This window comes from Citrus sinensis, chromosome 6, assembly GCF_022201045.2.
Source record: "Citrus sinensis cultivar Valencia sweet orange chromosome 6, DVS_A1.0, whole genome shotgun sequence".
Lineage (NCBI taxonomy): Eukaryota > Viridiplantae > Streptophyta > Magnoliopsida > Sapindales > Rutaceae > Citrus > Citrus sinensis.
In genome coordinates this window covers 6,756,630-6,768,344 of record NC_068561.1, presented here as the reverse complement: position 1 = coordinate 6,768,344, position 11,715 = coordinate 6,756,630, and the positions used below count along the sequence as shown (strand labels likewise).

The window sequence follows — 11,715 nt, the reverse complement described above, 5'->3', positions numbered from 1 at the left end:
ATTAGTCAACTAACTAATCAACTAAAGAGTCAACTAACGGTTGTAACGAAAAAGTAGTAAAATGATATTTATTGTAATGAAAAAGTAGTAAAATAATATTTTATAAAAATATAATAAGAAAATGATAAGAGACAATACTTATTATAGTTATTTGATATTTGATAAATTTTGAAGTAGTAAAATCATAATAACCCTAAATTTATTGAAATTTTAGTGCGTAGAAGTTTGCTAAAATGTTTGGGAGCAGCGAAAATTAACCTCAAGGGCAATAACCCTGTATATATACAAGCCGAAGGCCTGTTGAAAGTTTCTTTTACAACTCCCAAAGCGAAGCTTTGAACACATACCTCATCAAAATCATGGACAGAGAGTGGGGTTCGAAGCCCGGCAGCGGTGGCGCCGCCTCCGCTCAGAATGAGGCCATCGACCGGCGAGAGAGGCTCCGGAGGTTGGCCTTGGAGACCATCGATTTAGCCAAAGATCCTTATTTCATGCGGAACCACCTGGGCAGGTAAATCGACAACATCTTCGTTTGATTGATGTGATTTGATTTGATTAATTAAATTATTTAATTAAGCTTGGGGTGGCTTTGCTGCTTCTTGTTGTTGTACTTGTTGTAGTTACGAGTGTAAGCTGTGTTTGACACTTCACAATAACGAGGGAAACTACTTGGCACACACACAAGGGAAGCGCCATCAGACCAATTTGGCTAAGAGAGCTGCCCGCGAGGCCAAGGATGCTCCTGCTCAGCCCCAGCCCCACAAGCGAAAAGTCAACGTTCGTAAAACAGGCTAGTTTTCTCTTCTAACACGCACTTATGCATGGTTTATTTTTTAATTTCATGTCTGTGCGTACTGTTACATATTAATATATTAGGGTTACACATTACATAAGTTTCAGCCATTAGGATGACATCCTGGATTACGAATACATTATCCACAGTTTCAGCTATTACTATTAGGGCGACATGCTGAGGGACACTGAAACGATTTATTTCTAAGCACTTAATTTTTGGCCTAGAATTAAAGGTTGGAGGGGTCCAAGGGTTACCCAAAGTATTGTGCCTTGGTTTTTTGGGGGGGTACTGAGTGTTGTATATTTGACTTTGATTTAAAAACTAAGATAGGATAGGTTTATTGCTTATCTCGAATAATGGCTTATATGAACTTGCAACATTGATACTTTGGTGTGTTTGGCAGCCATTTTGTTTCAGTGTTGATATTGCTGAAAATTTTTTGAGGCGTTGTTATTGTATATCTCACTGATGCTCCCACCCCTCCTCCCCCCCCGCCCACGAAAAAAAAACCTGGTCTATTGTTTATCGTAGAGTTTAAGAACGTGTTTCGTAAAATCTCAACTGATGAGTTTTTATGTATATGTGTGGTGCGTATGCAGTCAAAATTGGTAGGCCTGGGTATCGTGTGACAAAACAGTTTGATCCTGAGACAAAGCAGAGGTCTCTTCTATTCCAGGTATATATATATATATATATTTTTTTTTTTTTAATTTTTTGTTCATGTTTTGTACTTGAAATTCCATTATATAGCATCATATATTATGTATCAAAAGTAATGATTTTCTTTCAAATGCAGATTGAATATCCTGAGATAGAAGACCTATCAAAGCCGAGGCACCGATTTATGTCATCTTTTGAGCAGGTATATTCCATATTTGAGTTGAGTTTAATACCAAACAGATTTCTCATGATACCAGTGGTCATTATTATTTCCTTTGTCGATTTTATCTCACCCCTTGTAGATGAATTGCATGTTTTCTTCTCTGTAGTCAACCATATCCTAATCTCTTCTTTTCATGATGCAGCGAGTTCAACCATTTGATAAGAGATACCAGTATCTTATGTTTGCAGCAGAACCATATGAGATCATTGCTTTTAAGGTGACTTGACCATATTATATATTTGTTGATTTTCATTTTACCATTAATCATTACTGGAGATAGTTATGATTATTGATTTCCGTTTATGTTTCAGGTTCCCAGCACAGAGATTGACAAATCTACACCCAAGTTCTTTTCCCATTGGGATCCAGACTCAAAGATGTTCACGGTTAGTCTGTTTATACTTGCCCTTTCTCTTTCCACCCTCTTTCCATTTTCTAGCACTCGGTCCATTTAGATGGATTAGTCGGTAAATGTGGTTGTTTATCGGCTGTTTTAAATGTTGTCGGAAGTTGCCCATAAATCCAAAACTCTGGACCACCTCTGTGACTTATTTGGTTCAGCTATTGGATCGGCTCTTGGTTTTTACTTCTAATGTAGGTTATACCTGCTATTTACTTACATATGATATGTCTCGATGCCTCTATTAAAGATGAGACATTAATCTTTGTTCATTGTTGTTTTGTTTGGCACTTTTCCCTTTTTGTGGGAGTTTTCTGCGACTAATAATTTTTGTGTTTGTTTGAGATGTGCAGCTGCAGCTATATTTCAAATCCAAACCAGTGGAGGGGAACAAACCTCAAGCTGCCCCTGCAGCCAACGGTGCAGTAGCTCCACCACCGCCACCTCCACCACAGGGGCCACCACCAGGTGTGTCTGCAGGAAATGCTCCTAGAGCCCCACCCCCGCCAATGACTGGAACATTACCGCCTCCCCCACCTCCAATGGCAAATGGTCCTAGGCCTATGCCTCCTGGTGGAGCTCCACCTGCTCCTCCTCCGCCTCCAGGTGGTAGTGGTACAATGGCCAATTTCACTCCTGGTACTCAGGTGGGTAGGCCTCCGACAATGCCTCCTCCTCCTCCACAAGGTTATGGGGGCCAACAGATGCCGATTCGTCCACCCCCACCACCTCCTAATATGGGACAATAATTGACCATACCGTAGCACATCTTCATGTGGTTGTCCTGCGACCAGTCCTGTTCCCGTTTTGATCCATGTTGCTTAATCTCAGGATATATTTGGTTGTCAAATTGATATGTAGTGAAATGGAAAGCTGGATCTCTTAGAAAATTAGGTAGCTTGAAAGTACTCTTGTAATTTTGATTTGTATGCTATTTAATGATACTGTTCTTTTGAAAGAGAGAGAGAGAGAGAGGGTTTAAAAAAAAAAAACAGAAAGAAAAACATTATCCTTGTTGGTTCAGAGTTATGGTATCAAATGCAAAACTTAATTTGGCTTCGCAACCGCATTTTGTAAACACAGGTATCTCTTGAAATGTGGGAATTGTCCCTTGCCAAATGTTCAACTGAGGCTATTGGCTTATTGTGAATAATAATAATACATGATAACATGACATACAGTTCAGTTAGAACTATAAATAAACAGAAGCTTCTATTTTACCAGCCATTGAATTTGAATGCAACGTTTAGTCTGCATGCTTCGGTTTTCCTTACCGTAAGAAGAAATACCTGGGCTCGCTTTAATGCGTCCGGGCTTTTGAGACTTCATGTTGATAATCAAATTAAATTCGCAAATCATAATCTAAATAGCACGTGGAATAAAAGAAGAAAGCTGCGCACGTTCCAATTACCAGAAAATGGAACAAATTGTTGGGAAGACAACACTAAGCTCTCTGATGGCTCCTAGAAGCCACTTCTTCACAACACCTAACAACCCAAGATAACTATTATCACTCTGATTATCATCACTTAACGGATGTGATGGCTCACATTAACAAATCACTCATATCAGCAAAGTACCCAAAAATTTTTAACTTGTAACAGGGAACACCTTCTCAATAAATTCCAGGAAGCGATGTGAGTAGAATGTAGGGTCCACCGCAGAGATGGATATCGAATCAAATTGAAGAGATTTGTATGCGTGTTCAATCTTCTTGGACATGTTGTACTCTTGCAATATATCAATTATGCCCAGGTAGAGAACAACATCGTAAGATTGATGGAATAGATCTTCCTGCTTCCCAGGGATTTGCTCCGCCCTTGCTGGCATATTCACACCAAGCTGAATCTGTAGTCTGCTTCACAAGTAACAATTGTAGAATATTAAACACAAAACTAAAACATGAAATTTTAGTTGATGTCTTAATCGCTGTACAAGTATGCACTACATCTAGGGAGGATAGAGAGCTCAAGCTTAGCATGTAAAACTACAAAGGCAGACAACTAGTTCTTTTGTTTTCTTTTCCTTTGTATTTTATCTATTAAATTATAAAAAGAAAACATGCTGAATTTTCTCATTTCTGAAGCCAACCGCACAGTCTGTCAATGCATTCAATCTGGCAGGGTGCAAAAATCTGCTTAGGCAACTCATAAGAGATGAATTAATGGTCTTTTAACATTGCAAAGATTTTAATGGGCTTCTACGGTGGTATAATTGAAGAAACCATTGGGGTGCAAAGATATCGTACCTTGCTGTGCCAGGGAGAAGGAGATCAACTTCCTCATCACCAGCAGATGATGCTCGCAGTCGGCTACCTCTAATGTGTGGGCCTGCAATGACACTACTATCATCTGTTCCTCGAGGGACCAAAACAAGGCCTTGGTAGTTGGAGATTTCATCCTCTAGAGAGTTCGAGATTTAAGCACCACCAAAATTGTGTATCAGTTTTTTATATCCTAGTAGACCATACAACCATGAAACCTATACTAGCAAGAATTTCTAACTCAGATTAGACTGAACTTGATGCATCTGGGTTATAAACCATGCAAAATATATAGTTCTGTTTCTGACCCATTGAACCACAATGCAGTCAAGAAGCCAAGAGACTCAATTCAGTATATGCAAGAAGTAAAAGGAATAATTTCTGTTTCTAACTTGAATCATACAATTAATTCACTGCTTCAAATATGTCCTTAATGAGAATTTGACGATTGCTACCTTGGCTAAATTAGAGGCACAACTACTGTTAATTTTTTTCTCGTGAGTACTACCTAAACATTTCATCTTGACATGCACTTTCACTACGCTTGGTATGTTCCTAACCATGAAAGGACAATCAAATTATTCATCTCTCGAATTTTAAGTCGAGCAGATTTGGCAGGCTCAACTCCCAACTTCAGACTAAAGATAACGCTTACCTTCCTCAGCAACAATTCCCAATCCATCTTCCCGTATAGTCGTGAGTGATCGCAGGTGCTGTGGAGCTCGATAATGAACACCCAGCAAAAGGCTGTAATCCATAATCTGCTGAGCTTCCAAAAATTTGCTGTCAATCTCTATCTGCCTGCATAATGATACAAACATTAAAAAGTATAAGACTAAAACATGGCAATACAAATGAGAATAAGTGCATCAAATAAGAAAGAAATTATTTCAAGTACAGCTTAAAGCAGTAAACAAAGTAAAGTTAATTCAACTGTCTGATATTTGGAAGGTCAGCCATCTTAAGTTCTTGCAAATGAAAATTACGCTGCCATTTTCCCATTAGTTATTTCCCTATATTTATAAAATAAACAACTGGTAAACCTACCATTGGTCAATTTGAAACTGTAACAGAGTGACAGAACAACACCGGAGCATTACTTACTTTAATAAATCTTCTCGCCAAGAAGGTTCTAAATAAAAGCAGTAGTTTAGATCTAAATCTTTAAGTGTTGTGTTCTCATCAATTTCAATGTTGTCCGTAGATCGCCCTAGTGATGACCCCTTCAAATCAAACCTTCGATGGATCCTTAGTTCCGTGCAGAACATATTTCCCATCACCACGAAGCGAAACTGCAATTTAAGGGATTAGTTTATAGCTATCAATTTCTTATGAAAAAGAGAAAAAAAAAAAAGTCAAAGTTCATGATAGCAAGCTCCTTTTGTGATAGTAATGAGGTAATCAAGGGAAAATACTCAAGGTAACATCATATCATAGTAGAAAATAGTTATACACATCAAGGCAAACAAAAAAAGTGATCGGTACAAAGAAAGCAGTAATAAACCATGTGCATCACCTTTTGACCACTTGAAGGTTTGATTCTGTGAAGACCAAAAAATTTTGTTATGAGTGTGTTTTCATACGATCTCACATGATCATGGTAAGTTGGAAGCATTTGTAGAAGAACCTACATAATAGAACTTTGGTTAATTGAATCATCAAAAGGGCAGAAAAAGGGAAAAAAATATTCCGAAAAATATAGAACTGAAACATGTAAGGAAAATGTGGTATGTTCTAAGAATTAAAGTTTAACAATTAGAGATATGTTCAAGTTGCAATTCAAGCTATTTCTCTATTTCTCTATTTCCATATACTAAAGAAAACTATCATCACATTAAGCAGTTCCTTTGTTCAACATATACTAATGATAGCACTTCAGGGCCTTATATCACAGTTGACCATTATTCTGCGAAGAGGTTACCATTCCATTTCAAAAAGAGAAGCAAATTCTTGAATGTACAAAGGAGTGCTAAACAAGTAGTTGGCATTAGTAATTTTTTTTTTAATAAGAAACTATAAATTATATTAACGATGAAGAATCATTACAAGGAGAAGATGAGCTGTCCGATTGACGAAGTAAAAAATAAAAACTATTCTGTGCTATACAAAATATACCAATCAACCCTCTACAATACTAGACTGGCCTAGACACCTATCTCAAAGTACTCTCCCAACTTAGATGAATGAAGAAAAAAGATGAAACTTGGAACCTCTTAGAAACAAAAGACCAAAGCGAAGCTAGAAGACGGACTCTATCCCACGATTCTTCAATATTTTGTACTTTTTCCCTTAAAAAATAAGAAGATTTCTTTTCTGCCATATTACCCAAAAGAGGGCTGCCAGAGCACAGATCCAAAGAGTTTTTGCCTTTTCTCCTTTACCAAAAGAATAAGAATTCTCCATAAGAATAGAGTGACAAGAACCCCGAAAGACCCACAAAACGTAAGCCTCTTTGCGCAACCTATTCCACAACTTTGAGGCCACAAAACAATGAAGAAAAAGATGATTAGAAGTTTCTGCGCACTTGTTTTGCACATCACACACCAAGACAGAGATAGACAACTATTAGGGAACTTTCTTTGAATCACTTCCCCAAAATTTAATTTTTCTTGTAGCAAGGACCCATAAAAAGACTTGAATTTTAGTAGGAATACTAGCCTTCCAGATCGTTTTTGGAGGGTAAAAAAATCAGCCAAGGAGACATCATTAATCAGCCAGTTAAGATAAGATTTGCAAGAATAATGTCCTGATGTCTCCAAACTCCACAATCTTTTGTGTTCTTTCATTTTATCGATGTCGATATCGTTGAACAATTCCAAGAGAGTAGCATAATCCTGGATCTCTCTATCATTCAAGTTTCTTTCGAAGTTGAAATTCCAATGCAAATTCGACGAAGAGGAAGATGGACAAAAATTTATAGAAGCATTTCGTATAGGACAGAGCTTACAGAGGCAAGGGAAGCAATCACACAAAGTGAGAAAGAAAAGAGGGATGTTCATTTGAGATTGCTTTCCAAGGGCTTCTAAAGACTTCCATTGTTAACCACATTAGAGTCCCAACCATTTGAGCGGAGGCCATATTTACTTCTAATCACCAAAGTAAAGTGAAAAAGGCAAGAATTGGAAGGCAATAAAAGTTCAGAGATGTTGCATCAATATCAAAACTGAATGGAATCAGCCATATTGTGTAAACTCTATTGATCCCACTACCATTAAAGGCAGCGATATCTCCAGCCTATAGCTGGATCCTCCAATATCAGGCTAAAATGCTGAATGGGAGGGAATGCCCAAAATCCTCTTAACATGACCCCACCTCTAGTTACTGAGATAGAGCAAGCCAATGGCCTTGATTCTGAGCAAATCAAGGTAATAGAACATATTATTTCACCAATCAGTGATGCCAGAAGTCTATTAATTGGAAGAAGAAGAGAATTTCACTCAACCATCCACTTTGTTACTTCTGCAAATTTGGAAGTAAATCCTATTTTCCTACAGAAGCACAAGATCAAAGTAATTATAAAAGGTCAAAAATGTCTTCTAGTTTTGGAACTTTACGGCAATATTCCTCCCATTCAAGCTTCAAAACGTAAAACAAACAATAGGCAGAAAGAATGAAAAAGGATAAAAGTTTGAAAGGTTCTAAATGCAATAACTACAGCAGATGTCAAGGTACAAATTGAGATGGCAAACCTTCACTTCAGATTTTCGAAGTGTCTTAATCATGAAACGGTCATCTTGCGATAAGAAAAAGATACTACCGCTTTTCCCAGGGGAAGAAAGTTCCCTGAGAGCATCATTCCCACATATGGACATCATGTAGTCAGCAGCATCAATCTTGAACATCTCCCTTAAATTCCTGTAATGAGTTTTAAGAACAAAAGGTATAAAAACATGGAGAAAAAGGTAAACCAAGATCCAGAAATGAATATACAATGCATAGTTTCGAAGTTAAAGCAGAGAATTACAAACCAATTGTTTAGTCAAATAGCATTTTTCTTTTCTTCTAAACTCTACAGATTAGTCCCTGCATGCTAGGTTCCCAACAACAGCATCTTCTATGGCATGGCAAGAGAAATAAATTCAAAAAATCAGTGCTGAATGTGTGCTCCCCTCTCTCATACACTAAGATATGTGCAAATAACATTTGACTACATACTGAGTAATCATGGCTTTGAAGATTACAGACAGTTTAACCACCAATAATGCCACAACGGTACTCCACTGCTCTAAAGTGATCACATAACATAGGTTTGATCCAAAAAAGTTCAAGAGCAAGCTATTTCCTGAAAAGATATGCTTTGTGTGCTATAAATAAATTTAACCAGAAACACTGAAAAACAAATTAAGCTCGGAACAAGAATGCCAAACAAACCCATTGAATGAAATATATGGGAAGGAAATGAAAGAATATTATCTACAAACCTGAAAACCATGGGGCAATAATCTTTCCACTTAAAATCCTCTGACTGATGAGGTGGTGTAAGTTGAGACCCTTCTTTTGGAAAATTCATCCAAAAGCTAGCCCGGGGACCAAAGTCTGATGCCCGAACATCTCGCCTCTGTACAGGTGTAATTTTCCCAACTGTATATCTGATTACATTCTAAGCATGTTATAACTTTGCTTTTTCTGGAAACAATGGAATGAAACATATATAACAGATACAACATTTAAACTACTTCTACCAAGTAAATGGAGGACTTTTCACAAGTTACATGCAAGGAACACCAAAATATATAAGTTATGCAAGCAAATTGTTCAACTAATGGCTGAAAAGGTTCAGATGCATACATGCTAAATATATACTACCTATCATTTCTCCAGAAAAGAATCTGACTACAATGTTACTAAAGGGAAAAGCAGAGAGCATCAAACCTTGCAAAGGATCTAATTACAAAGAATGCATAAAGTTATAATGAATCACCCAATGAACTTGCATAAAATCCTTATTTTTTTATTAAATTCTTTTTTTTTGGGGGGGTATCCTCTTGTAAAGACAAGTTTTCTGAATGTGAAACATGAAGCAGTCTAAATAGAGAACATGATACTGACTGACTAAATTGTACCTGATTCCAAGCTGTAAACTAAGCATTAAATCATAACTCCTGTGACCTTTGATGATTGTTTCACCAGGCCTCTTAACCTCTTTCACTAGTTTCCTTTGTCGCCGTTTTTCTCTTCTAGAGGATTGTGAAAAACTGTTATTTAACACAAACTCACTGATTAAAACACCTTGAATATATTCACGTTCCAAGATTGGTGCAACATTTTTGTCACTTGCTTTCTCCATGCCTTCTGAGATTGATTCAGATAACTCTAATGATGAATCATGTCCAATAACTTTTTCAAAAGATACCTCAAGGCTCCAACGCCTTTCCAGGGACACATTTCCTCTATGTGACTGCTCCAAATTTATTAAGTTCCCCTTGGAGATTTTATCAGCAGAAATTCGTCGAGATCCTCGGTTCCCAGGAACCTTTGCATTTGCCATTTCCACCGAAGAAGCATGATGGGCATGTGCATGGGTTTGCCTTCTCATATCTGGTAGTAGCCCTCTAATTCTGAGAGCATTAAGGTATGGCTCTTGTAATACTGAAAGCTGAATTCCATTTGGATAAAATGTTCCTTTTCCATCCTTCAAACCCCTTGACCAAGTTCCAACATAGGAACCACCATCACTCCATGTGTAGACACCAAATCCATGCATCATACCGTTTAACCAGCTTCCTTCAAACGAGTCCCCATTAGTCCAAGTAAGAGTTCCTTTACCTGACATTTTCCCTCCTTTCATATTTCCCAAATAAACATCTCTATTGGCCCAAGTATATTTACCTGGACCTTCTGCAGCTCCTTGGATCCAAGAGCCTTCAAAAACATCTCCGTTAGGGTAAACTTGATAGCCTAACCCATGTTTGAGATTCAAGCGCCATCTTCCCTTATAGGTCAACCCATCAGAGCCAATATAAGTTCCCGTACCATGGATATAACCACCAGAAAATTCACCCTCATAAACAGTCCCAGAAGGCCATCGAATTTTTCCATTGCCATGCCTCATCCCACGTCTCCACTCACCTTCATATATGCAACCATCGGACCAGATATATTTGCCCAGACCCTCCGGTAGGTTGCCAAGCAATGACCCAGAATAAGATTCCCCATTGGGAAGTGCAAGCTCCCCAACTCGAAAGCCAGAGGTTTCAGAAGAAGTATGGACAGCTTCACCATTGTTTAATGCATATACGCGGTCTCTGTCAGAGATGGCATCCAGAGATGTCGTTCTCTCTGCACAAGAAAGTGCTCTTTCGACGTCACCAACAATGGCCACAGGGCCAGACATGCATAATGCCAATAAGGTTACAGTTCTTACAAGATTACAAGTCACTATATTATGACAGTTTGAGATGTCAAAGAAAGAGCTTACTATGAAATTGTGATGGTACCTTTAAAAATTCCCACCCTTCAACCTATGAAAAGAAAAGAAGACATGGACTTATCAACAGTGGCAAAATAATGAACTCTGCTTCTTGATCACAAATTCATAATCACGGAAAAGATCAGTGTTAAAAGAAGGACACACAAAAACCACTTACAACCAGAATATGGTCGTTCAGATGTAAAAATATTAACGAGAGTCAATGAAGAGGCAAAAGCAGGGGGTGTTTCGTTCTAGAACAATGCCATTTTCAAGTTGTCATTACCTTTACAAATAGAAATTAATAAAATCCATTAAAATATTCCGTCTTTAAATTTATTTAGCTTCTCCAATAACAATGCACAGAACTTATTCGCGCTATTTAAAAACAGCCATACTTTTTCAGACAATAATAAAAATAATAACTGAATAGATAGATCGTTAGGGGGAAAACAAAAAGAGCATCTAATTTAAGGAAGTAAAAGAAAAAGCAATTCAATTTAAACAGATAAACAATGAAAAACAAAAATTGAAGATAAAAGTTAAATAATGAATTTAATTTGAAGCAAGTAAGACCGTACCTTTCAAAAGAAACTAACAAGTTGCAGAAGGTGAAGTGTGGTAGTTAAAGACTTGAGAGGAGGAGCTGACTATTTTTTACTATTACCGATGCGGATGCCGACGCGGATGCCCACTCTTTCCTTAAAAAAATTTAAAAAAAAAAGATCTTTTATTTTATTTTTTTATTTTTTATTTATTTTTTTTGGTCATTTTTGTCTCGACGGTGATGGTGAAAACGACTTTTTGTATTGAATACCAAGCACATAGAAAAGTACTTAACCTTTTAGTCACATAACAAGTCTTCTGACTGCTGTAAAGATGAAGCTAAAAGAAAAATTATAAAAAGTAATTATTATCACTTTTTGGTTCATTCATTCATCATACATTCATTTGTACATATTAA

At 37.3% G+C, this 11,715-nt stretch overlaps 2 protein-coding genes across 3 annotated transcripts; one reads left to right on the top strand and one right to left on the bottom strand.

Moving 5' to 3' along the window:
* The first annotated feature begins 294 nt into the window (after nucleotides 1-294).
* Nucleotides 295-3,138, top strand: LOC102607630 (uncharacterized). The gene is made up of 7 exons (XM_006493485.3): nucleotides 295-511; nucleotides 621-790; nucleotides 1,396-1,472; nucleotides 1,593-1,658; nucleotides 1,822-1,896; nucleotides 1,991-2,065; nucleotides 2,433-3,138. Exons 1-7 carry the CDS (start codon nucleotides 360-362, stop codon nucleotides 2,826-2,828), a joined length of 1,011 nt encoding a protein of 336 aa, XP_006493548.1. The 5' UTR covers nucleotides 295-359; the 3' UTR covers nucleotides 2,829-3,138.
* Nucleotides 3,139-3,458: 320 nt separating this feature from the next.
* Nucleotides 3,459-11,468, bottom strand: LOC102606744 (phosphatidylinositol 4-phosphate 5-kinase 9). Of its 2 annotated transcripts, XM_025093575.2 has the most exons (10): nucleotides 11,333-11,468; nucleotides 9,406-10,803; nucleotides 8,764-8,931; nucleotides 8,032-8,197; nucleotides 5,859-5,969; nucleotides 5,447-5,634; nucleotides 4,998-5,143; nucleotides 4,328-4,481; nucleotides 3,691-3,934; nucleotides 3,459-3,566 (listed from the first exon to the last, which is right to left on the bottom strand). In XM_025093575.2, exons 2-10 carry the CDS (start codon nucleotides 10,674-10,676, stop codon nucleotides 3,558-3,560), a joined length of 2,457 nt encoding a protein of 818 aa, XP_024949343.1. In that variant the 5' UTR covers nucleotides 10,677-10,803; nucleotides 11,333-11,468; the 3' UTR covers nucleotides 3,459-3,557. The 2 variants fall into 2 exon arrangements, with proteins under 2 accessions (XP_024949343.1, XP_006493544.1); XM_006493481.4 differs by having other exon boundaries at nucleotides 3,459-3,934; nucleotides 11,333-11,467.
* Nucleotides 11,469-11,715: the final 247 nt, after the last annotated feature.

Excerpts from the sequence above, each read along its gene's own strand:
- LOC102606744 (XM_006493481.4), bottom strand. The coding sequence starts at position 10,676 with ATGTCTGGCCCTGTGGCCATTGTTGGTGACGTCGAAAGAGCACTTTCT. Across the intron at positions 8,198-8,763 it reads TATTGCCCCATGGTTTTCAG|GAATTTAAGGGAGATGTTCA; the intron begins GTTTGTAGATAA and ends AACTCATTACAG. Across the intron at positions 4,482-4,997 it reads GGGAATTGTTGCTGAGGAAG|AGGATGAAATCTCCAACTAC; the intron begins GTAAGCGTTATC and ends CGAACTCTCTAG.
- LOC102607630 (XM_006493485.3), top strand. The coding sequence starts at position 360 with ATGGACAGAGAGTGGGGTTCGAAGCCCGGCAGCGGTGGCGCCGCCTCC. Across the intron at positions 791-1,395 it reads AGTCAACGTTCGTAAAACAG|TCAAAATTGGTAGGCCTGGG; the intron begins GCTAGTTTTCTC and ends GTGCGTATGCAG. Across the intron at positions 1,473-1,592 it reads AGAGGTCTCTTCTATTCCAG|ATTGAATATCCTGAGATAGA; the intron begins GTATATATATAT and ends TTTCAAATGCAG.